We start from the raw sequence: 23,739 nt of genomic DNA on the forward strand, positions 1-23,739 counted from the left end.
GGGCACACAGCACAGCTCCTCCGCTTGCTTGTCGGCGCGAGACTGCAAAGAGTTAACACTTTTGCTTTTTCGGAAAGTTATCTGTGAAGAGTATTAGTTGTTTAATAAAGCGTGCCTGCCCTCCCGGTGAACCCGCCAGTGACTCTGCAGCTGGGGTCATCCCAAGTTCACGCGGTGGACTTCTGACTGCCTTCTGTGTCTGTGAAAACAGTCGGCGGCTCCTGCGGGGATCATTCATTCAGGCCTGTAACACAAAACTGTTGCCAATGGGCACCTGCTGGGCGGCTTCCCAGGAGGGCTGGGAGGGGGATACCGGACTCTCCGGGCATCCGCGGAGATAAGAGCGGCAGGGGGTCCGCTGGGAGCCGCGGCCTGCGGGCTGGTGTCAGAGTGTATCAGGGAGCCGGGGGGAGAGGGTGTGAGCTAATTAAAGGCCTCTGCAAAGGGGAGTAGGGCGTGCGTGCGTGTGGAGGAGGGGTGGGGGGAGGTTTGGAGTGCATTCCCCAAATTTCTAGCACATTCTTTATTCCTCTCTTTTATCCCTCAAAACAGACGAAAACAAATCGAAGAGTCTGAATTTCTAATTCGGTTGCTTCTAGTCTTAAACCACCGCCCCTCCCGCCTGGTGCTGTATTGGTTCTGGCCGCCCTGGTCACGGAGTCACATCGACCAGCAAACCCAGGTTTTGCCACGTTTCCCCGGGAGCCATCCTGTTCTTGAAATACTGTAGGTCGACTGCTTGAGTTTTGCCCTTTGCCCCCCAGTTTGCTGCATGTGGGCCGCGGGGTGTGCTCTGGCCTTTGCCCCGTGTGTTTGGAAAAGCCGCTTGCCCGCCGTAGGGGGCGCTGCTGGGAGGGTGACAGGCTGGGCCTCGCAGCGCGGGGCAGAACGAGCACACGGATTCCTTTTACACGTAAACTGACTTAAGGAAAAAAAGTCAGCTGGAAGCATTAGCTTTACTTGCTCTTTTGCTTCTCTTTAGCCTGTACGTGGCCCCTCCCCCAGCGGCGGACCAGCTTGTTTAGGGACCCAGGTACTTTGAGGTCTGTGGTGTCCTCGTCATCCTCGTCATCCGCCTGGGAATGATACATTTCCTGAAAGCACTTTTGTTCCCGACAACCCCAAGCCTTCATTGTATTATTTCTGATACAGCTCACATGATCTTGGCTGCGTCAGGGAAACATTTAGATCGTGTCGCACAACATGGCAACAGCCCTAGGAAATTCCAGTCCGAAGCCAGCAACCTGCTTCCTTCGTTTCTGGAGCGCTGGTGCATCTGGCTTTGTCTGTATTCTGATAAGGAGTCGCCACAATGTTGATTTTGTATTTCCTCGCCTTTGTCTCACATAATCCGTTCCCGAAGCCGCCGACCGACCGGGAGGCTGCTCGCGGTCATGTGACTCGTGAGGGGGGCGAGCCACAGAGCAGGGATTAGCCCGAGCCCGGAAGGCCGTTTAAATCCGCGTTACCCTTCTCCTCTCGGCAGGCATCACCGTATAGAAAACACGGGAAGGACGCCGCACTGATTACACCGTTGAGGGGAGCCTGGCATTTAAGCTAGTAGCTGAGTGGGTGGCTCTACAGTGGTTCCCAGCTGGTATCTGCTGGCGGCTTCGCTGTGTGCCAGGTTCCGTTCTGAGTCTTCGCACCACTTGACTTGTTTGATCCTCACGGTGACCCCTCGAAGTGCCCGCATGCTTGGCCCTGCCCCTCGCCAAAGTCCTACCCTCCCCGACGGCTTCGATCTTGGACCCGCGCGCAGTCAGCTGTGCAGGAGTTAACCGTGTAAGGCTGCGTTCTCCAGGGGCTGCAGAGAATCTGAGTCACGGTTTAAAGTCCTTTCCTCTGTTGTGTAATTCGCTCCTTTGTGGATGCTACACCAGCCAAGCCAAAGCCGTGGCCGTGCCCCAGGGACAGCGCCAGCCCTGTCCGAGATGCCCAGCGAGGGCATTTCAACTTTGCTCTAGCTGCACATGCAGAACCAACTAAATATAAAGTTATAACATCATCTCCCTTTAACAGATCTACTATTTATTGCGCCTAACAAGAAGTTCACAGCTTAAAAAAAAAATTGTCAGCCTTTGTCCTAGGAACAGAGGAAACAAAAGTTCTTCCCCACTTAGGATCACATTCCAGCGAGAGAAGGTTCAGTAAGCAGATGCGTATGAGGGGTAGTCTGGGTGCTAGGATGGAAGTCTTTGCCGATCCAGTGGGTGCCAACGGAGGGGGCCGACCATTCAACGCAGGGCAGGGAAGGCCTGCACAGAGGATGAGCTGCTTGTGCCAAATCTTGAAGTCCAAGGAGATGTTGGTTGTGGGGACAGGAAGTGGAAGGGTGGGGATGGGCCCCAAGGGGCCCACAAGGGGCAACCCGAACAGGGAGCTCAGGGATGGGGAGCAGCAGCACGTGGGGAGGGGACTCGGGAGCAGTGGCACTCAGGCGGTGGGCTGCTCCGCCAGCCGGTCTCCAGGAGAGGACTGGCCCATCGTTCCCTTCTCCCCGTACCGGTTACAAGGGAATTCCAAGGTACGAGACCTCACGGAATTGTTCACCTTTTAAGCCTAGTGTGGTTGTCACGAGTTACCTCTTTCACAGAGGGGCCCACCCCCTCCGGAAAAAGCAAACCTAACTTGCTTTTTACTTAATTAGAGCCAAACCAATTCCTGGCCTGTTCACAGCAGGTAGATTGCAAATGTAGCCAAACTCCTCTTTCTGGCCGGAGTGCCTCCGTCCAGAACTAAGACGCGGATGGCCTCTGGCACTTCCAATTAACCTGATAATTGCATCTAGATAGAGCAGAAAATCACCTTCCCCAAAGCCCAGAGCAAACGCACTCCATTAGGCCTCACTTAATATAACTGGACTAGAAAGGCGGGAAGGGGCACACCTGGGTGGCTCAGCGGTTAAGTGCCTGCCTTCGGTTCAGGTCAGACCTGGAGTCCTGGGATCGAGTCCCACATCAGGCTCCCTGCATGGAGCCTGCTTTTCCCTCTGCCTGTGTTGCCTCTCTCATGGATAAATAAATAAAATCTTAAAAAAAAAAAAAAAAGCAGGAAGGGAGGTTGTGGGCTTATGCTTCAGCTGTGATTTTCTGCATAATTTGAGGCTCAACAGATGGAATATTTGCCATCGATTCCCAGCTGTGATTGAGGAAATTAATTTATCTGACCCCGTTTGATCAGTCCGTAAAACTGTTTCACCGTGTTCTTTAGGCTTGGCAACTAGGTAGAACCTAAATTTGAGAGAAAAGAGAGCACATTCTATGTTTGAATGTGTTTTGTGGCCTTTCTGCCCTCAACCCCATCCTGCCGCATCTACCTAGTCAGTAGATTTTTCTCTGGAAGTCTCTTCTTTCTCATCTCCACTCACGGCTGGTAGCAGTGTCCAAACCATGTCCACTTGTGTTTGGAATCTTAGTTTTTCATGTATGGATTCAGAGAGGACATTTATCTTGAGGTAGACGTGACTACTGTCACGCTGCCAGGATTTGGGCCGAGACTACGTAGGGCTCCCTGTGACTTTTTGGAACTTGAGCCTCATGCCTGAGATTGCAGTGCGGGCTGGTGTCTGCCTCAGCTCTGGGGTGAGAGAAGGTTTGGGTCCTCTGACTCTCAAGACTGAGTTTAGGGGGATCCCTGGGTGGCACAGCGGTTTGGCGCCTGCCTTTGGCCCAGGGCGCGATCCTGGAGACCCGGGATCGAATCCCACGTCGGGCTCCCGGTGCATGGAGCCTGCTTCTCCCTCTGCCTGTGTCTCTGCCTCTCTCTCTCTCTCTCTCTCTCTCTCTCTATCATAAATAAAAAATAAAAAAAATTAAAAAAAAAAAGACTGAGTTTAGGTTGGGCTGCGTGATGCATGTCAAGGAAAGGTTCCTTCAGTAGTAGAAGGACAAATGTCCATCAGGAGTGGGATCTCTGGTCCTCACCTCCCCAGTGCTTCTGTGTGTGTTCTGTGGTTGCTTCACCACCCCTGTCACCCCGAACTTGAGCATCTGTGCTTGCCACTTGTGTCCTAGAGCTAGAGGTATTTGCATAGCACAGGAAACTTGTGTTTCTTTACATTTTTGTTGGGTTTCAGCATAGGGTTTATTGCTCTTTTCCATTGCTCCTTTTCTGCTCGGGGAGAAAAGCACGATTCTGTGCTCACTGACCATGTGGAGGTTGGCTTCTCATCCTCTCATCTCTAACAGATAAATAATTATGGAGTGAGAGGTATTCCATCTTCTCATGGACGTTCATCACTGTTGGGATGTGTGCACAGTAGAGCCGACTGCTGAGTTTGCTCTCCTTTGCCTTTTCCCCTCCAGATATTCCCAAGCTCTGATGCGGCCTGGCTAACCCCTTCTGGGACGCCTGTGCTGCGAACCAGCACTGAAAGTTTTAAGCGTAAAGAAGAACTAATGCTCCATCATTTCCTGTGTGCCAGGCACTTCCTGCCCTCCCTCCTTTCCCCTTCCTTCCGGCCCCTCGGATCATAAGTTGGAGTCGTGCTCGACTTCTGTCGAGAGAATTAAAGTGCCTCCGAGAGAATTCTTGGCCAGAATCTCTTTGTCTCCTCAGTATCATCTGGAGCTTCATGTATAGAATAGACAAATAAGTACCAGCAAAGTCCTAAGCCAGGTGCCCCTCAATGTGAGAAAATGTATTTAGTTCACATAGCTGAAGAGATAAAGAAGCAGCAGCACATTTCTGGAGGTAGAGACTTTCTGGTCAAACCAGTCAAGTCTTTGAGGTCATTGATGCCCAAAGCTACCCTGGGATCGTTCTGGGCTCACAAGGAGGACCAGGGCCACCTGTCTGCTCTGGAGGTGGTAGCGTCCCACGTACATCCACACTGCGTGCCGTGCTCTGTCCGGAGCACTGGGGATACAAAGGTGGACAAGACCGGCATGGCACCGGGCATGCCTCAACAAGCTTCGCTCCCCCTCCAATCTGAAGGGCCACCACCACCAAATCCCCGGAGTGGCTAGTTTTTAAAGGGACAGTCTTCTAATTTCACTTTCTCATCTTGTTCGTTGAAGTGCTGAAGTTTGTTTTAAGTCCATTGTGCACTCTTCTTTGGCTAACAGGAAGTTGTGGCACTTATCTGAAGGTTAAGAAACATCCAAGGCAATCAGTTCCTATTCTCCTGTGTCCCCAGCCCTTGGGTAGACTTAACAGTGGTCATTATGGCTCAAGATCCCACGAGAGGGGGATCCCTGGGTGGCGCAGCAGTTTGGCGCCTGCCTTTGGCCCAGGGCGTGATCCTGGAGACCCAGGATCGAATCCCACGTCGGGCTCCCGGTGCATGGAGCCTGCTTCTCCCTCTGCCTGTGTCTCTGCCTCTCTCTCTCTCACTGTGTGCCTATCATAAATAAATAAAAATTAAAAAAAAAAAAAGATCCCACGAGAGACCCCTTCTTGCCCATCAGCAAAGCCACAGGCACTCTATGCAAAGAAGTGAGAGCTGTTCCATCCATCTCAGGGAATTCGTGGTCTTGTCTCCTGCCTTTGCCTTGGACTTGGGATGGTCTTGTTTTCTTCCTAGATGCTGCCCTTGGATCTGCCCTTACGCTTTACAGCTATAGCCCAAAACCAAATGATGCCTGGGCTCACGCTTATCTGGGAGAGGTGTCGTCAGCTGCTACTAAATTTGCTTCCCTCTGTTTCTAACTATGTCAAAACTTACGGGTATGGAGGGACAGCATTCCATGTTTTGATCCCTGTCTTATATTATTTACTGTAGGTACATGCCTTCACAACCTCCAGTTCATAGAAAAATAGGCAGTGGCAGCAGTAACTTTAGAACCCTCTAGTAAAAGATATGGCTACAGAGGGGGGAAAATGGAGGGAGTGACAGCTTGAAAGGCAGGGAACCTAAGGATGGCCTTTTTAAGATTGAGCAGATTCTCTTATATTTGTCAATCTGAGAGGAAGAGGCCAGAAAGATTGGAGATACGAGACAAAAGAGGATTGCTTGAGCATCATCTAAAACAAGGTCTTATAAGAGCATGGAAGAAGGCTCTAGATTTGGCAAATACACCATTTATCCAATTTAAATTGGAGGAGAGGAAAGAATTCTTTTCCCTTAGTAGAATATATCATTTGTATGAAGAGGCAGTGGGGCTAGCTTGGAAGAGTGGGACAGGAATGCAAAGCACATCTTTATTTGGCTCTAGGAGTGTTCCAGGCCCCGTCCTGGGTGGTTAGGAGGCAAAGATGAGGAAACCTGCAGTGGCCCCTGTTACAAATTGATGACAGAAGAAACTTTAAGTACATGTTGGCATCTCAGAAGCAGTTCTTAAAGAGCTTGATTTTATTTTCTTGGATTTTAAGAATAATATCTAAGATCCTTCTTCATCCTCAATCTTGGGAACCAAGTAGTACTTTAAATATCCCATATCAGCAATTTTTAGCATCGTGTGCTGCAGCCCACCTAGCCTGTGAGGAAACATAAGGAACAGGACTGCATGGCAGTGGATGCGATGCTAGTAAGGCTGCACACAGAAGTTGTATGGAAGGGGAGTGGGTAACCCTACGGGTTTGTATGCAAGGAGAGGCAGGCCATGCAGAGCTCTGCGAAGACATCTGGGGGAGCCAGACTAAAGTTGGAAAGGCAGAGATTTGTAGCCATTCATGCTGGAAGAGGGAACAGAAAGAGTAGGAGGTGATGTCGGTATGTCCCCGTAATTAGCTTTCTGCCCACCTTCCTATTAGATGGTTCCAGCTTGAGTAACAAAAGCGTTTCTAAATCCAAACCAATGCCTTCCATCTACTGTTTGCTGCTTAGGTGACTAGTAGTCATTTGTAAAATATTATTAGTTATCTAAGCATAAAGTCTAAGTGGAAGAAACGAACTGAAATTGAAGACTTCGGTACCTTCTGAGTTTTAGTTTTAATTTGATTGGCTATATCCTTAAACGTTTTAGACTCAGATCTCCAAACCAGCAGTGTCCAATAGAAATACAGTGTGAGCCATATAATTTAACATTTTCTAGTAGTTGCATTTAAAAAGTAAAAAAGAAACAGGGGTGCCTGCGTGGCTCAGGTGGTTGAGCTTCCGACTCTAGGTTTCGGCCCAGGTTGCAATCTTAGGGGCAAGCCCCACATGGGGCTCTGCATTCGGTGGGGAGTCTGCTTGAGGTTCTCTTCCCCTTCCTCGGCCCCTCCCGCCCCCTACTTCTGTGTGTGTGCTCTCTCTCTAAAATAAATAAATCTTTTTTAAAAAGGTAAAAAGAAACAGAAGAAATGATTTTAAGTATTTTTATTTGACCTGTAATATCCAAACTGTCATTTCAGTCTGTAATCAGTCTGTAAAAATAATTGATGTCTTACATTATGATTTTTCACCTTGTCTTTGAATTCCAGTATTTTGCACTTAACAGCATATCTTGATTCCTACTAATCACATAGTAAGTGCCGTAGCCTCCCGGGGCATGTGGTCACTCTAGTGGACGTTGCAGCACCAAACTAGGAGAGGAAAGTAGGGTCATGTGATAACAACACTACCTGAACTGTGTGTCTGAACTGACGAGTTCCAGGTCTCTGTGGCTGACTTGATTATTTGACTATGCAGGCTATCTCTCTTCACCTTTAGCCTCTCATCCTTTTGCTGAGTGGTTCATTTCTAAGATTTCCCTTGTTCTTGTTGGAGGAAGGAAGATATTAAATAGAGAAAGGACCTTTGTACAGTTGGGTTCTGTCTCCATCATGGCAAGGAGGAGTTTTCCACAAAATTCTAAGAAATAGCTGTCCAAGTTATCTTTAATTTTTTTCCCCTTAGGTTATTTGTTGCCTTTCCTTTTTCCTCTTCTTCCACCTGCTTACCAAAATTTAGAAAACATTCTGTTCGTGATGTTTTTTAATATGGTGGTATTTCAAGTACAGGCATGATTTTTATGAAGCTGATTTTTAATTTTCAAAATGAATTCTGCCTTTGGTCACATATTTAGAGAACAAGTGCCATAAACATTTTTTATATTATAGAAAAGTCCATTAATAGAGTATGATATAGTGTATATACAGTTTAAAGAACAATCAAATGAATACCAGGGCCTACCATTCAGCTTAAATGATAGAATTTAATAATAGAATATTATACTAATAGAATGGAATATGCTAAATTATACTAGTACTTTTGAAGCCTCCCTGATCACATTCCCTTTTTCTGCTGGTGAATTAAATGGATTGGGTTTTCTTCCTCATTCCATGACTTGTTTTTTAGGCCTGAAATATGTTAACCTGGTCACGGCTAATTCAGCAGGCTTTAAAAACCCCAGATCTACAGGAAGTAGATGGGTGGGAATTGTGAATGTCCTCTCTCAGCTCAGCCTTTGTAGGACTGAAAGACAGCAAAGGCAAGAATGCCCTATGGAGAGGCCACTAAGGAACCCAGGAGACAGGCAAAGAGCAGGGGTTTCTTAGGAGCTGTCAGGAAATCACTAAACTGCCATTTTGTTTTTATTTTAGCCCATCTGAGGCATTGGGAAGATTTGAGTCCATTTTTAAAAGAACCTTTGGGGTATCTGGGTGGCTCAATCAGTTAAGCGTCCCACTCTTGATTTTGGCTCAGGTCATGATCTCTGGGTTGTGAGATCAAGCCCCACCCCACAGGGAGCCTGCTTAAGATTCTCTTTCTCCCTCTCCGCTTACCCCTACCCTTTGTCAAAAAAAAAAAAAAAAAGAACAAACGAACCTTTTGTTGGCCTTTCCTTTGAGCTTAGGAGCAAGCCAGGTCTCAGGAGAAATGAAACCGGATGTAAGTGCCTTGGAGCTGAGCTGCCTCCCATTCTCATCCTAGCCCCCCAAAGAGAGACTCACCTTCCCATGTTCTTCCAGGTGCCAAACACCAGTTCCGAATCTGCAGTCTTCTTTTCTCTCAGGCTCATCACACTTGCTGATGAGTAACTTCCTAACAAGTGAGGTGTTGGCTTTCGGCTTTCGTGTCTCTAGCTTTCCCCAAATGCAGGCGCTGCATATGCCACCGATCCCCATAAAATGTTTGGTACTCATAAGGAATAGTACCTTTGTTTCCCCTGTGAATGCTCTGTTACTCTTAGGTGGGTGGGGCTGTTGGGAGAAGCATCGGAGTGCACAGATAGACCGGAGGTGGATCGGGACTGGGGAACCGCACACACTTTCAGGATCCTTTCTTCCCCACGGCATGGCTTACCCACCCCAGCTCTCTTTTGCTTTCATCCCCTCCCCTTTGAATTTGTGTCTGCACACGTGTCAGGTACTGGTACATGAAGCCACCCTTACTGGAGCCGTCGTCTTTTTTTGTAGTTAGATTTGCTTGACCAGACCAGCTCTGATAAAGCAAATCTTTGAGTCCCGGTGCTCTACCTCCCTCAGCTAATCCTTTTGTAAGAAGCTGGAATGGAAGAGCAGACCTCTTCTGTGCAAGCAGGAGCTCCTGAAACCACTGGTCCTGATTCTCACCCTAGTTTGCCTTCCGTCTTTCTTCCCAGCAGTAACTGGTGCACTCTAGTACCGTGATCTGACGCGGTAAAAGGTGATCCATATAATGGACGTTTACAGAACTTCGTCCTTGTCTGGGACAAGGAAGGGGATTGTAGCCTGAACCCTTTCTTGTTCAGGGATTTATGTGTAGCTTTCTGAAAATGTAATATTTATATACTTCTCTTAGCTTCCTTCATTTGTCCCCACCACTGCTTAGGAAAGGGAAGATGTCTCCTTGGCATCACTGTGATTTCCCCTGGCATTCAGGAGGGAATTTTTCATGGAGGGAGTGACAAAAAATCATGTTTGGGTTCCCTCCAAAGATGATCCAGTGTCAGATGTGGGTAGATTCTTAGCAGACTTTTGTTGGAGTTAATCATGGTCTTTCCAGTTTCATCTGTACAGGGGGATAATAATAGAGCCCACCTCATAGGGCTGTTGTGTGGATTAAACTAATAAATGATTTCATAGATGGCCAGCCCCTAGAACAATGCCTGATATATAGTAAACATTATGGGTCTGTGTTCACAATTCCAAAAGTTACGCTCTGGTCTTTAGCAGTTAGTTGGAAGCTTTCCTTTACCTATTCTGCTGCATACTCATTTAAAACTTTGTTTGAAGAAACCAGTTGGAGACAACTTTCTTTAAAAACAAAAACAAAGGGCAGCCCTGGTGGCTCGGCGGTTTAGCGCCGCCTTTGGCCCAGGACGTGATCCTGGAGACCCGGGATCCAGTCCCACGTTGGGCTCCCTGGATGGAGTCTGCTTCTCCCTCTGCCTGTGTCTCTGCCTCTCTCTCTCTCTCTCTCTCTCTCTCTCTCTCTCTCTTTCTCTGTCTCTCATGAATAAAATCTTAAAAAAAAAAAAAAAATAAAACCTCACCAAGATATTTCAAACCCTTGACTTTTTCAAACCCTCCCTGACTTTTTCAGTAAGAAGCCCAGCTTATTCTGCTGTCTAGCATCTGCAGTTATTCTTTATGGTGTCACCCATCCCCTTCCTTCTCAGACTTTTGGCATTAAAGAGAATATATCTACTTATTTGAAATACAGAATACAAGAATGAAGTCCTTGTGACTAGGAATGAGATAAGCTTAAGCTTCTTTTGTATTATCAGATGTTCCGATTCCATTTCTAATGTCTGTATTTTGAGATTTCAGTCTATTTATAATTGACTTCTTTATGCTTTCCTTTGTTCCGGAACAAGTATAAGGTGGTTCCTGTAGTACAGGATGAGACATGCAGGATTCAGTCGGGGTGGGAGGGGGAGCAGAGCACTCACTGGAAGAAAGACAAGGATTTGCAGTAATAACCCTCGACACTTATGCATTGCTTTGTATCCCCCCCCACCAACTACTTTTAAAACCAGGGTCTCTTTGGATTACCCCAGTGACTCTGTGGGTAGTGTTCTTCCTGTTTTATAGATGAAGATACTGATACCTGAACAGAGTGTCTTTTGCTCACGTTCACCCAGCTGATAACTGGTAACAGAATTGGGATCAGGATGCCTGGCATGTCAAAGCCTTGTGTGCTTCCCTGGAGTTGAAATTGTTTACCTGCAAAGTCAGGCATTATGGTGTCACCACCCCAGAGGGATTTCACACACACACACACACACACACACACACACACACACACACACACAGTAGTCTATCTCCTGGTCCACTCCTGAGGCATGGGCCATTTGCACATATTGAAAAACCTTATTAGGATAGCAAAACTGGAGGCCACTCATGGGTAGGAAGGCTTATTCCCCTTGACTAGCACCGGCCGTGTAGAACCCCACCTTCAAGGCTTCTCCCATGTGTTTCCAGGGGTTTGCAGCAGTAGACGAGTGGGAAGCCTGGCACCCTCGACATGATCCCCTACCCCTTCTGGGGAAAAGCTCATAATGAAGCTGATGAAGGGCAAAAAAGTAGGATATTATCCCATCCCAATAGCTGGCTTTAAAGATTCATCCTGCCCACATGATTCTTTATAATCAGTATAGGGAAAACTGAGTGTGAGAAGGCTGTGGCACGAGGCTGTTGTTGGAAATTAGTCTTCCTGATAGCCCTGGGTGTTCTGCTTGCTTCTGTGCTGCTCCAGCCTTGTAGCCAACTGTGCCAATCCTTCAAAGAAAATGCAGGACCTTTTTAGGAGAGTGCCTCAAACCACTCTGAGCATCTAGATTAATCTGAAACAACATCAGAGTTCACAACTGGGTCAAAGTTGCAGAATAGCAAGAGAGACTTGCCAATTCAGCAGGCGTGTGTCTTGGGCCAGTTAGGAACCAGGACAATCTTGAGGTCTGACTTTGTTACTCTATGTTTAGACCTTGTGTGCTGAGATAATTCTGGGTGGCTTTGGATGACTTTGTTTCTTAACTGGAAAGGAGTATCTGTTGCCAGATAAGTGTTTATCCGTAAAATAGCAACATGGTATAGGTCTTAGGGTAGGAGGGCTTTTACATCTCCGGGGACGGCCTCCCTTCCGCCCCCCCCCCCCCAAAAAAAGCAAGGTCATTGGCTTAGGCATGTTACTGAAGCAGAGTGGCAGTCCTAGCTTTAAATATATATATATGTATATATAATAGTGAAAGGGGATTAGAAGGGAAGGGAGAAGAAATGGGTAGGAAATATCTGTATTATTCCTATGCAGGGTCTCTGTCCTGGATTCTTCCCCCTTTCTCTCTTTACCTTAAGGGATATACAGAATCATAACCAAGTAGAAGTGAAAACAGACAAAGCTGTCCCACTCGTACTGGATCTGGGGTCCAGAAATGCCTCTTTCTTGCCACTCATTCCATGTTCGTTCATTCGTTCATTCTTTGTTTCTTTCTCTCTTTTTCCTCCCTTCCTTCCTTCTTCCTCCTTCCCTCTCTCCCTTCTCTCTCTCTTTCTCCTTCCCTCCCTCCTCCCTCTCTCCTTCCTTCACTCTCACTCTCACTCTCACTCTCACTCTCACTCTCACTCTCACTCTCACTCTCACTCTCCTCCTACAGTTCCAGCCTGCCCCATCAGTGTCTGGCTGAGGAGGACCTGCTGTTTGGTTGGCCTTGTGTCAGTGACAGATACCCGTTCCCGGATCCCGTGCTCCTTTAGCTCTTGTCTCTTTACAAGGATCACAAAAGGGGTTTTCAACATCAAGGCCAAAGTCATACTGAGAATTGTTTTTAACTGTGGATATTTTAACAATGTGAATCAGAGTAAAGTCGTGAAGACCTTCGCTAATGAAGTGACTTAGGTCCCATGTGACTTGAAGGGTGTTTTTCTACTAGCATAGCAGTGGAGGTGGAGAGGACTCTCAAGTTTAAGCCTCCATACCACTTTTAAGAACCTTGTAAAAATTGATGGCCGACACCGTGCCAGGCATTTTGCATTATCTCCTTATTAGCACATGAAAGCAACCCTTTAGAGACTGGGTTTTCACAAACAGGTAAACTGAGGCTCGGGAAAGTTGAGCAGGTGCCACCAGGATGCATATTCATGTCCAGCTTACTCACAGGCACAGTGTGTACGGCTGGGCTTTCTGAGTTGACGGGTCCAGCGGATCTGGTAGCGGATCACTGGCAGCGCTGCCAGAATCGGAGCTGTGCTGGTGGCTGAGACTTGGCGCTGAACAACTTTCTGGTTGAGAGGACCTAAGACCTCTCACACTGCAGAGCCCTGTCACTTCTTTCCCTTTCCTGTTATGTGTGGCCACCATTGGCCCTGGTGGCAAGAAAGGTACTGTCACCAGCAATTACTCAGTGGAGCAAGGATATTGAAGAGGAAATTTCCATTAGATAAATAACTGTGAAAGAAGAACCCCAGAGAAGGGGGGAGAAATTCAAACCCAGGCTCCTGTTACACTGGCCAAATATCTCTGGCATCCCATGCGTGCTGAATATCATAAAAGGGTCAGGAAAACTGATCGGACAAAACAGAGGGACACATGTGAATTTTTCCTCTTGCATCATTCCAGCATCTACTTGAATTTCAGTTTTATAAAATCAACTGTCCCGAGACTGGCCGCAAACCCGGGCTAATTTGTAGTGGCTCTGTTTCTATGGACGATGGGATTCTTTTTGGAAGGAGGGGTTTTGACACTTAGTGTGCATCATCTATGCAGCAGAACTGGCATCTTGGAAGTGCTTCTGCGATTTTTACCCCCTTGCTGAAAATAAGGCTTTCTTGAAATAAATGACTTTGGACTGTGGCCAGAATTCACAAGTGTGTGTGCTAAAGCTCCCTTCAGCGAAAGAAGGGGAAATCAGTGTTGTCTTTGCGAGTAATAGCAGGTTTTCTCAAGAACATCCTGTTCCTTGGAAACTTCTGAAATCCTCAGTTTTTTTGTGGACTTGAAATGCTACAAAATGAGCTATGTTGGCTTAAGTCTCCACAAATGCTCCTTCTGATGTCCAGGTATTGTTTCTACTGAGGACAGTTACAAACTACCTACAAATGACCCTCCAAGTGTGCAAGCCTGGCCCACGCTGTCTGTCCCCTGCTTCTGTGGCCTTCTGCAGAGAGCTGCTGCTTCTCTGGGGCTGCACCTGCCAAGCGTTCTGCACACACACCGTCTCATGTCATCCTCCCAGCAGCCCCGCGGAACCTGATTATTCCCATTCTGCATGTGAAGAAATTGAAGTTCAGATAACTCAATACTGTTTTTATTGGGTGCCTCCTGTGTATCAGGCTCTGTGCTAAGTGCTTCACACGTACTGCCTAGTCCTAACGGCATCCTTGTAGGTGGATATTCTCATCCCCATTTTGAAGGTGAGGAAACAGGCTCACAGAGGGGAAGTTACTTGTCCGTGATCTCACAGCTATTAAGTGTCACAGTCTGAATGCCGGATCCGTTATACCGGATACATACCTCCCGACCGAGGTCCTTGAAGGCACGAGGCAGAAACCATCTCTGTTTAGGACTCTCATTTGCTAGCCTGGCACAGTCTGTCGCTTACGTGTTTGATTGGTGGTTTGATGCGTAACTGGATTGTACTTGCTCATAGCCTTACAAATTTCAGCCTTACCATCATTGCCTCTGAGATTAGTTTTCCCCTTGTCTGATTATCTTTCCCCCAGCTTCATTCCCCATTTTGATATCCACGAGCATGCCAAAGAGTGTCTGCTATGAAAAATATTCAAACCGAATTTGAATTTTGATGCATTTGGTTTCTATTTAAAATACATAGGCAGGGGCACTTGAGTGGCTCAGTCGGTTGAGCATCTGACTTTTAGTTTTAACCAAGGTCATGATCTCCTAGGTTGTGGGGTCGAGCCTCGTGTCAGGCTCCTCGTGTCAGGCTCCTCGAGTCTGCTTGAAAGATTCTCTCCCACTGCCCCAGCCCCCTCATGCCCCACTCATGTGCACGGGGTCTGTCTGTCTCTCTCTCAAAATAAACAAATAAATCTTTAAGAAATAAAGTACACAGGCAGAACTGGGGACAGGGTGGTAAAGGATGTCCTGCCCCAGTCACTCCCACATGGCCTTGTGGCTCTTGTGGGTATCTCTGCTCTGGTTTGATGATAGTGTTCTAACTCAAGGTTGTGGGTGAAATAACACCTACCCACCTCAGAGAAGACCAGTGCCAGAGGACGCCCATACGGAGTGCTTACTGGAATCGCCACCCTCTCCAGCACATGTTCTTACCCTATCTTTGAGGGAGAAATAAGATACAGGGTGTGATTTATTTTCCCACCGAGGTGGGGAAGGAGAGAGATGGAATGAAGTATGACTCAGTACTCCCACAGTGAGAGGAGGCCACAAGCGTTTGGTGCCCTGGATTCATACTCAGAAGCCCAGTGGGCTGGCCCAAGGCCCAGCCTCTTTGACCACAGTACCCTTCATCTCACTGGTTTCAGATTAGTTCCAATAAAGTGTCTCTCCCCGTAAAATCTGATTAATCTCTAATCAGTATGGGTTTGGCTGGATCGTGGATTTCAATATCTTCCCGTTTCCTGAGTTTTCAAAGTTACAGTGACAGGGGTGAAGACTTTGGTAATAGTTTCCTGTTAATAATATCTTTGTATCCTTTACGCTTACTCACAAGTGACAGAGGACAAATCTGGTTGACTTAGGTGAATAATTTTTTATCCACAGGGAGGTGAGAATTCAGACAGAAGTCCTAGGGTGAGTTGAGTAGGTGTGGGCACCTTCCTGCAGCTGAGACCTAATGGCAGAACCCAGCATTTAGAGGGGAGCGGGATCCCTTGGGTCAACTTACCCCATCCTCTTGAGGTCAGTGTGGTGTTTTTGCACACAGAACACCAGGACCAGTCGGTGCTGGGGGAGCCAAGGGGCCCGCAGCAGAATCATTTGGCAGCGAAGCTCTTGGCATAGGCTGACTCCTAGACCTTGGGGATTGAACTTGTTTCATTGATAGGGAGGGGGTGTTGAAGGAGACGGGGGGCGGGTGGAGCAGTTCATTATTCTTTAAAAAATAATCTTTAAAAATAAGATTATTCTTATTTTATTCTCCCATATTCGTTTAAGGGGAAAAGCATTATAGGGTTTTTCATTTCTTCCTAGTCAGCTGCCAGAAATCTTAATATCTTTTCCAAAGGATCTCTTTTCAAGGAAACTTAGTATCTTTTTACTTAATATCTTTTCCAAGAGAAGATCTCTTTTCAAGGAAAATGAGAGTTTGAGGAGGTAGGAAAGACCTGAACGAGAAGTAGCATGGAGGCCACTGGGCCTCTTAGGGTGGAGATGGCTCTCTCACCCACTGCTGCGTTACCTCTTCTGTGTCATCAATCAAGGAGAGGGATTTTTGTCCAGACCCTGAGTGGAGAACCCTGGCAACCTACACAATTCCAGAATGTAGAAGGGACTCATTCTTTTGACCCTTTCCAAAATAAGGATCACGTTTTTCTCTTTTCTCTTGATTTGCAAGTGTTTACAGTTTGTGTTCCAGGCTCTCATTGCGTGCTGTTTGATGTAGGGGATTGTTACCTTCCCTGTGAGATTGTCACCCTGGACGGTAGGTCCAAGGCTGCTCTGTGTCTGTGTCCTCAGCAGTACCTCAGTCTGTGCTGGGCCCAGAGTAAGTACTTAATAAAGACGTTCTAACTTAGATCATAGATCACACGCTGTCAAAGCCAGGAAGGATTTTGGAAACCACCAAGTCCAACACTCTAATTTTATAGACGGTACCACTCCAGAAACTCGCTCTCGAGGCTGGTGTTTATCTGCTGGAAAGAGGGGTTTTGTTTTGGGTTTCTGTTTTTGTTTATGTAAAAGCCTAGTGCAAATGACCATAATTCTAAACCTTCGAAGAGCTTTCTTTGTGGTGCAGGATGTTCCTCCTTGGACTAGTAGCTGACGAATAATCACAGTAAGAATGCTCACTAGATTCCATACCCTGAGCCACTGTCACCGATTCTTCTGGCCACACAGCAGTGTGGGTACTGTTGTCATTCTGTACAGGCCAATGGGGAGGCTCCACAGTTCGGCACCTTGCTCAGGCTCCTGTAGCTACTGGAATGGTTGAGGGAGGACTAGAAATCCAGTTTGGTCAGATGCTCAAACTCACGGCCCGCAGTGGCTCTCACATGGGATCCCTGATGAAAGCCCCATTTGGTGATTCATGCTGCTGACTTTGTACCATCCCGTGGTGCCTCCATCCTAAAGGCAATTGTAAGATTGATTTTCATTAACTTTAGTTTTCCAATTAGACACAGAGTGACAGGGGAGGCAAGACTAAAAGCAAATGATAGGGATTACATCTCTAGAAAGGTCAGGGATCGCTGCCCTAGATCATAAAAGCACTTGGACTGAGTAAAAGGAATGAGTGTTCCCATCTCTTGCTCCAGAAACCATTGCTTCACCTTGACTCACTGGTTCTTCCTCTAGTCCCTCCTCTGTGCCCAGAACTCATCTTCTCCTGTCATCATGAAGCTTCAGGCCTTATGGCTTCCAGAGCAGAATGTGTAAAAATACCCTCGGAGCATCTGGGTGGCTCAGTCAGGTGTTTGCCTTTGGTTCAGGTCATGATCTCAGGGTCCCAGGATCGAACCCCATGTGTTGGGCTCTCTGCTCAGTGGGGAGTCTGTGCGTGCTCACTCTCTCATTCTTTCTCTCTCTTTGAAATAAATAAATAAAATTAAAAAAAAAATCCCTTGCTAAACCAGTATGAAACAGACCCCACCCCCGCCCCCCAATGGCCAGACCCACTGAACTGGGTCTTCAAGGCGGGCAGTTCGTCTTGAATCTTTGCACTGAGCTCTGTATCTAAATAGCATTCCTGTGAGTTCTCTGAAAGGTTAGTCCTGGGTCATTGGCACTTAAACCACTTGTTTTGGTAGATCCTTCCTGAGAAGGTTAATTATATATTTGATATCCTTTCCTCTTTATGCCTGAATGATGAAGATAAGTACCCTGTGGTTTATTAACTGTCACTTTAAACCTTTTCAGATTGTCTTGTGACAAAACAGAGTTTTATGTCCTTTTTATCCAGCTTTGATGGATGAGACAGCTTCTTTGGTAAAAGAATACCAGGATAAATAGGATCTTTCTCTGATATGTGGGGGAGGATTTTGCTTTGGAAGTCATGAGTTCAAGTCTGCCAGTTTGTATGAAAGGTGACCTAACCTGTTAACCTTCCCATGTACTTCATTTTTCCTTGTGACCAATGGGGCTGGGCACCTAGGCACTAGATATTTGTTGAATAAGTGAAAGAAAAGACATTGCCTTAGGGCAATTGATGTCTCTAAAAGTTTTGATACCAAACCCAAAAGCAACAGTTGGTCATGTTTCCTATTTTGAATCACATGGATTTCTCGGGGCAAAGAGCTTCTGTCCTTAGCATTATAGAATCCTAACACTTACATCTTCTTCCCCAAGTCATTTTGTTATACATTCTTCAGTAAATTTGCAGTAGGGCTCAGGAAGGCAGATGCCATTATGGACATTTAGTAGTTGTTTTGCAAACCTGTGTCCACCAGTGTAAAGCATCCTACAATCCGTATGTGTCCAGTGCTTGAGCAGTCGAGCACCAGTCTCCTGGGACACATAGTATATGTAATCCAGCAGTTAATATGGCTCTTCTCTCAGTGGGGATTTACTGAATCCCAGCAAGGAGCAAGGCAAGGTATTTATTTAAAATAGCAAAAATAGTGCTGAAGCTTTACAACTCTTTTCCTTTTTTTTAAATTCACTCAGTTCGCAGGGACATTATCGGATGGCTTAGGGAAGACGATGGACAATCGGCATCAGTCAGAGCGGGAGTATATCAGATACCACGCAGCCACAAGCGGGGAGCACCTCGTAGCCGGCATCCACGGCCTGGCTCATGGTAAGTCACGTGATATTGGGAGGCTGGCTCTTCCGCCACCATTCCTCAGAGGTCCCTTTTCACCCTCCAGTTGCACATGGAATCCTGGCCGGGTAGCCTGGGGTACTTTCCGGGCTCTCTTCTTTTACCCTCCTAGCAACTGAAATGTCACAGCCTATGACAGCTCTTCGTTTATTTTCAGAATGTTTGTGCACACTGCAATTTCTCCCTGTTCTCTGACTTCTCTTCGCAAAGTGTCACAAGGTATAATCAAGTGAACCCCTTTTTAGAATATGGAACTGCTGCTTCAAGACTTGCCTTCTGCTTACTGAGCATTCCTTCCGTGGGAAGTGAAACGTCAAACCAGCTGCGGGGTTTGTGGCCCACATGTTCTTGAGTCTTGTATAAACGCACATTCCCAAGGATCGTAAAACCGTGTGCCTAGGAGTTATAGGCGATGGCATGAACGTATTACGTCTCTGAATTTGTGTGAATTCTGACCTTTAATGCTTTAACTCCTACTCGTTTGCCTTTTGTTGTGTTTTTCTCAACAACTTCTTAGTCTGGCATTCAAGGCCTTTGGAAATGTAAAGCCAGCCAACTTTTCCAACCACTGCCTCACAGCCATATTGTATTTCAGCCACCGAGAGCCATGTGGTGTTCCCCAGACATGCCCCCAAAGCCTTACTCACAATCCTCTGCTCTCCCCTCCTCTGCCTCACTTCCTTGCCTATCAAAATCCTGCTCCACCTACAAGTCTCGACTGAACTGTCCCCAGTTAGAATTAATGCCGATTAGAGCATATGTGGCAGTCTGGGTTATGTATCTAGGCAGCTGTGTGTACCTTGCTTTCCTGATCGATTGTGAAGGTCAGGAGAGCAGAAAGAGCGTTTTCTGTTCACCTTTACACTAGCAGAGAGCCTCATGTGATACCTGGCATATAGCTCCTGCTTAGTAATAGTTAGTAAATTGCACTGTTTATACCAGATTCTTAGAACTAGTCCGAAGCTACCAGAAGTCCTATCACAACTGACCAAGTTTAGATCACCTACACTTAGAAGAGGGAGGAATATGGATAATTGAAAATCTTATTTCTCTTCATGCTTAGGACACAGTGTTTAGGACAGAGTTTTCCTAATGGTGAGGTTGGATCAAAATGCCTTTACTCTTCCTAAGCCTGCCCAACTGGAAAGGGAGTAGCCCCAAAGAAGACATCAAACTAGGAGTAAGATTTGGCTGAAATCAATCTGTTTAGGGACTCAAAAGGTGACTGTTGGGCAGCCATTTGGGGTTAAAGATTGAATCATTCGGGATCCCTGGGTGGCGCAGCGGTTTGGCGCCTGCCTTTGGCCTAGGGCACGATCCTGGAGACCCGGGATCGAATCCCACGTCGGGCTCCCGGTGCATGGAGCCTGCTTCTCTCTCTGCCTGTGTCTATGCCTCTCTCTCTCTCTCTGTGTGACTATCATAAATAAAAATTTAAAAAAAAAAAAAAAAAAAAAAGATTGAATCATTCTTTCTAGTAACTGTAATGATAGTGCATGGGACTACGAGGGGCTGTTTTTTAATGAATACAAAATGCTTTGCTATGTATAATTGCCTTTGTCTGCTTCGCATCCTTGGAATGTGGAAAGAAAGCCTAGCTGTCCTCACTGTTCAGATGGACGCAGGAGTATGCTGAGAAAATGGATAATAGTTCAAGGTTGGTTGCAAAATCCCTTCCAACCAAGGACCACTCACACAATATGAGCAGCATCTCCAGAACAGAGAGCCTCATCTGAGGAGGATGCACGAAGCTCTGGATTGCATGAGAGCGGTAGCCTAGAGTGGAAAAATTCTTCAAAGATAACAAGAACCGGAATCCATTCGGTCTCCTTGGTTTAAAAACTGGGAGTCCTGCTCAGTTTTCTCTACAGGTCCCACTTGTGCCAGGTTCAGGAATGTCTGTCTGTCTCTCCGTGAACTTGGTTCACAAGGTTGGGAGAAGGCTGTAGCCTCACTGGAGCAAATGGACCCAGAATCCAAAAGAAACGTTGTGGATTGTTAGTGCATTCTCACCCAAGGAATTTCCTTTACCGATTTGTCTCACTAGAGATGAAGAGTCTAGAGAGCTTCCTCATGCCCCCACCGTCAAAGGGTAAACATCCTGTGAGTGTCCCTGGCACACATCCTGGAAATGCTCCCCGGACAGGGCCCCGCTTCTTCCCCATAATGCCTGTGTCCTCTCCAGCCTCTGCCAACTTCTGGTCCCTTTTGACGCTCTTTAAGGTCATTGCTGTCAACTTTCAAAACACTTGGAATGTCTTTGTGACCTAGGTTAGTCTTTTGAACAGACTCCATGGAGAGTCCCGGCTGGGGACTGGCAGCTTTTATGGGTGGGAGGGGGGTGCCTTTCATCAGGGCCTCATGATTTACTCTGATTGCCTAAACTTGACCACAGCAAAGTGTGCAGTAGCTTTTACCTCGTTTCAAACGCCTGGTGGTAGTGGCCAGTCATGCAGTGTTCGTGGAAAACTGAGGCTCTGTATTTAGTTCTCTCTGCCCTGCATTTTATGGGGTCCCAGCTTTCCCCAAGGGCCACTGTTGATTTAGTCCTACTGTCTGCATATTCTCCTGATGACCTGTGTGCTTCCCACACTCAGGAACTGGAAAGTAGCCACTGTTAACCTCTTGGGTGTTCTTTGATACTTTTAAACTGGGACACACTTCAGACTAACATGTAATATATATTCTCAGACTCTAAACTTAGTGGGCAAGTCTAAGTCTGCTGGTTTCCCAACTGGAGTTGGCCCACCTGTAGCCTACTGAGAGGTTGACAGATGCCTGCCCCGAGCCACCTTGCCAGGTGCATGGAATCGATGCTGTTCAGCCTTAAACACTTTGCGTTCCTCCTCTGCCAGGTGACAACAGCCCTTGTCTCTTTTGCTAGGTATCATTGGTGGATTGACCAGTGTGATAACCTCAACAGTGGAAGGAGTGAAAACAGAAGGGGGTGTCAGCGGTTTCATTTCTGGCCTCGGGAAAGGGCTCGTCGGCACTGTAACCAAACCAGTGGCAGGTGCCCTGGATTTTGCATCGGAAACAGCCCAGGCGGTGAGAGACACAGCCACACTCAGTGGCCCCAGGTCAGTGTCCGTGGGGGGAGTTACATTTGTGGTTTCCAGCCTAGCTCTGCTGCCTCTCCTCCTCTATGCCGATGTGTTTAATCATATACTTTCTGCCTTAATGTTGTGATTTTTTTTAAAAAACTTGAATACCCGTATCTAAAATTTCTGACCTGCCTAATGTAAATACATGGAAACAAGGCACAGAACTCTGGCGTGAATTCTTCTAGATCTTACCTATGTCTACATCTGTGATTTATTCATATCTAAAATAGTGTTTTCCTTCGTCAGAGGAGTCGGAAGTAGGATTGCACCCTTACAGATGCCCCTGTTGGCCAAACTAACCAGACACCCCCCACACACACACATGCCCATTAAGAAAACCATCAGGCTGCAAGCCATGTCTGGCTCCTAGTCTCTGTGGCACGTGCAGTTCACTACGTGAGTCTGTCCTGTCTCCGTTCTCTCTCCACTCGGATGTGCCAGCCAGTCCCCCAGCCTCATGAAGGATTTCCCCAGGCAGGTTGGCAGGTCTCTGTGGGATGCTCTCTTGCCTTGATGTCAGCAGAGAAGGAGAATCAGGGTAGCCCCTTTGGCTCCACATCCCACAGAATCCGACTACTTTCACGTAGTTCTTCATGTTAGGAGCCTATTTGAGCCTTCCTTTCTCAGAGTGACTAATTGGGGATCTTATCAACAAAGGGTATAATGAATGTTACAGTTCCCAGCCAAGCTGGACGCCACTTAAGCCCAGAGGATTTTGCTGCTCCCTGCTGAAGAGATACTCTGTGAGTGAATTAGTGTGCCCTTTTAGACTGTCTAGGGCCTGGGCCTTGTCCATACCCTGTCGCTCTCTCAAATAGGATTTGAAGTAAAATCGTCCCCAGTTAAAATGAAGCCATGTGTCTGTCACCAGGAAACCTTACGGATGACACATTACTGCAGGGGAAATGCTTAAGATTGTAGACTGGGACCATGTAATAAGTTCTGCCAGAATGTCTTCCATCTGGAAGCAGCTGCTTTTTAAAAAAGGATCTGTAGAGTTTACGTTAGTTAAGTTACATTCTATTCTCAGATACAGAGCTCAGAAGATCCTTGAGTGTATTTTGAAGCATTTATGAAGTTGGGGGGAGGGGCAGTAGGGAAGCTTCAAAAGTATTTCCAGTTAGTTTTTCCATGTCTGCTGGAAGCCCCAGAAGTCTACCTCCACTAGGACAGTGAGACCCATGTGAGTGAAGCAGGAGACGCCTAAGAATTCCAAAAGAAATCTCCTTACACAATCCCACAGTGGTCAAGGGATTGAGTGATTTGTTTCAAAAGAGGTCTGAGGTATATGCATTTAATTTTTAAAATATCATCTTGTGCTTGGAAACTTCAGTGATGTCGACTGGAAGGAAATGATTTGAGTTTTCTACAGTGTTAGTTTGGAAGTCCTGATAAAGTTTTGCCTTCTTTTTAGGAGCACAGGAAAGGCACAAAGTGGTTGCCACAGAAACAAAAGCTGTCCTTGTCAGTTTCACTGGTTGCCCAGTGCTCACGTAGCAGGTTTCATGCCATGTCACCCGGTCGTTTCTAGTCAGTAAATCCTGATGGACAATTTTCTAAGGACTCAGGAATATTAGCAGGAAGCAAGACTGGCCCCTGTCTTCAAGGACCTACAGTCCAGTGGGGAAGCAAACATAAAACAAATAATCATAGTAATAATTACTTGCTAAAATTGTGATAAATGGCACAGGAGATGTACAGGATGCTGTGAGACTGTGTAACTGGAGAAGGCGAAGGGGAGAAGGAGGTTGGCTAACCTGTGGTCAGTGGCATCAAGAAGGACTTGTCGAGGAAAGTGCAGTAGCGTTATCCGACGCGTTATCCACTGGGCCACAGAGCCCCCTGGGAAGTGCTAATTAAGATGCACCCTGAAGTATATGGTGGAGGCTGGCCAGGTGAAAGGGAGGAGAGAA

The 23,739-nt window shown here is 46.8% G+C and overlaps 1 protein-coding gene across 4 annotated transcripts in view; it reads left to right on the top strand.

Moving 5' to 3' along the window:
• VPS13D (vacuolar protein sorting 13 homolog D) overlaps positions 1-23,739 on the top strand; it is a 241,591-nt gene that overhangs the window by 173,071 nt on the left and 44,781 nt on the right. For all 4 annotated transcript variants that reach the window (XM_055331554.1, XM_055331555.1, XM_055331556.1 and 1 more), the window contains 2 exons: positions 18,566-18,698; positions 21,607-21,802. In XM_055331554.1, the coding sequence (XP_055187529.1) occupies positions 18,566-18,698; positions 21,607-21,802 (329 nt within the window). The remainder of the gene's footprint in view (positions 1-18,565; positions 18,699-21,606; positions 21,803-23,739) is intronic.

The sequence above is a fragment of the Nyctereutes procyonoides genome, unplaced genomic scaffold (genome assembly GCF_905146905.1).
Source record: "Nyctereutes procyonoides isolate TBG_1078 unplaced genomic scaffold, NYPRO_anot_genome, whole genome shotgun sequence".
NCBI lineage: Eukaryota > Metazoa > Chordata > Mammalia > Carnivora > Canidae > Nyctereutes > Nyctereutes procyonoides.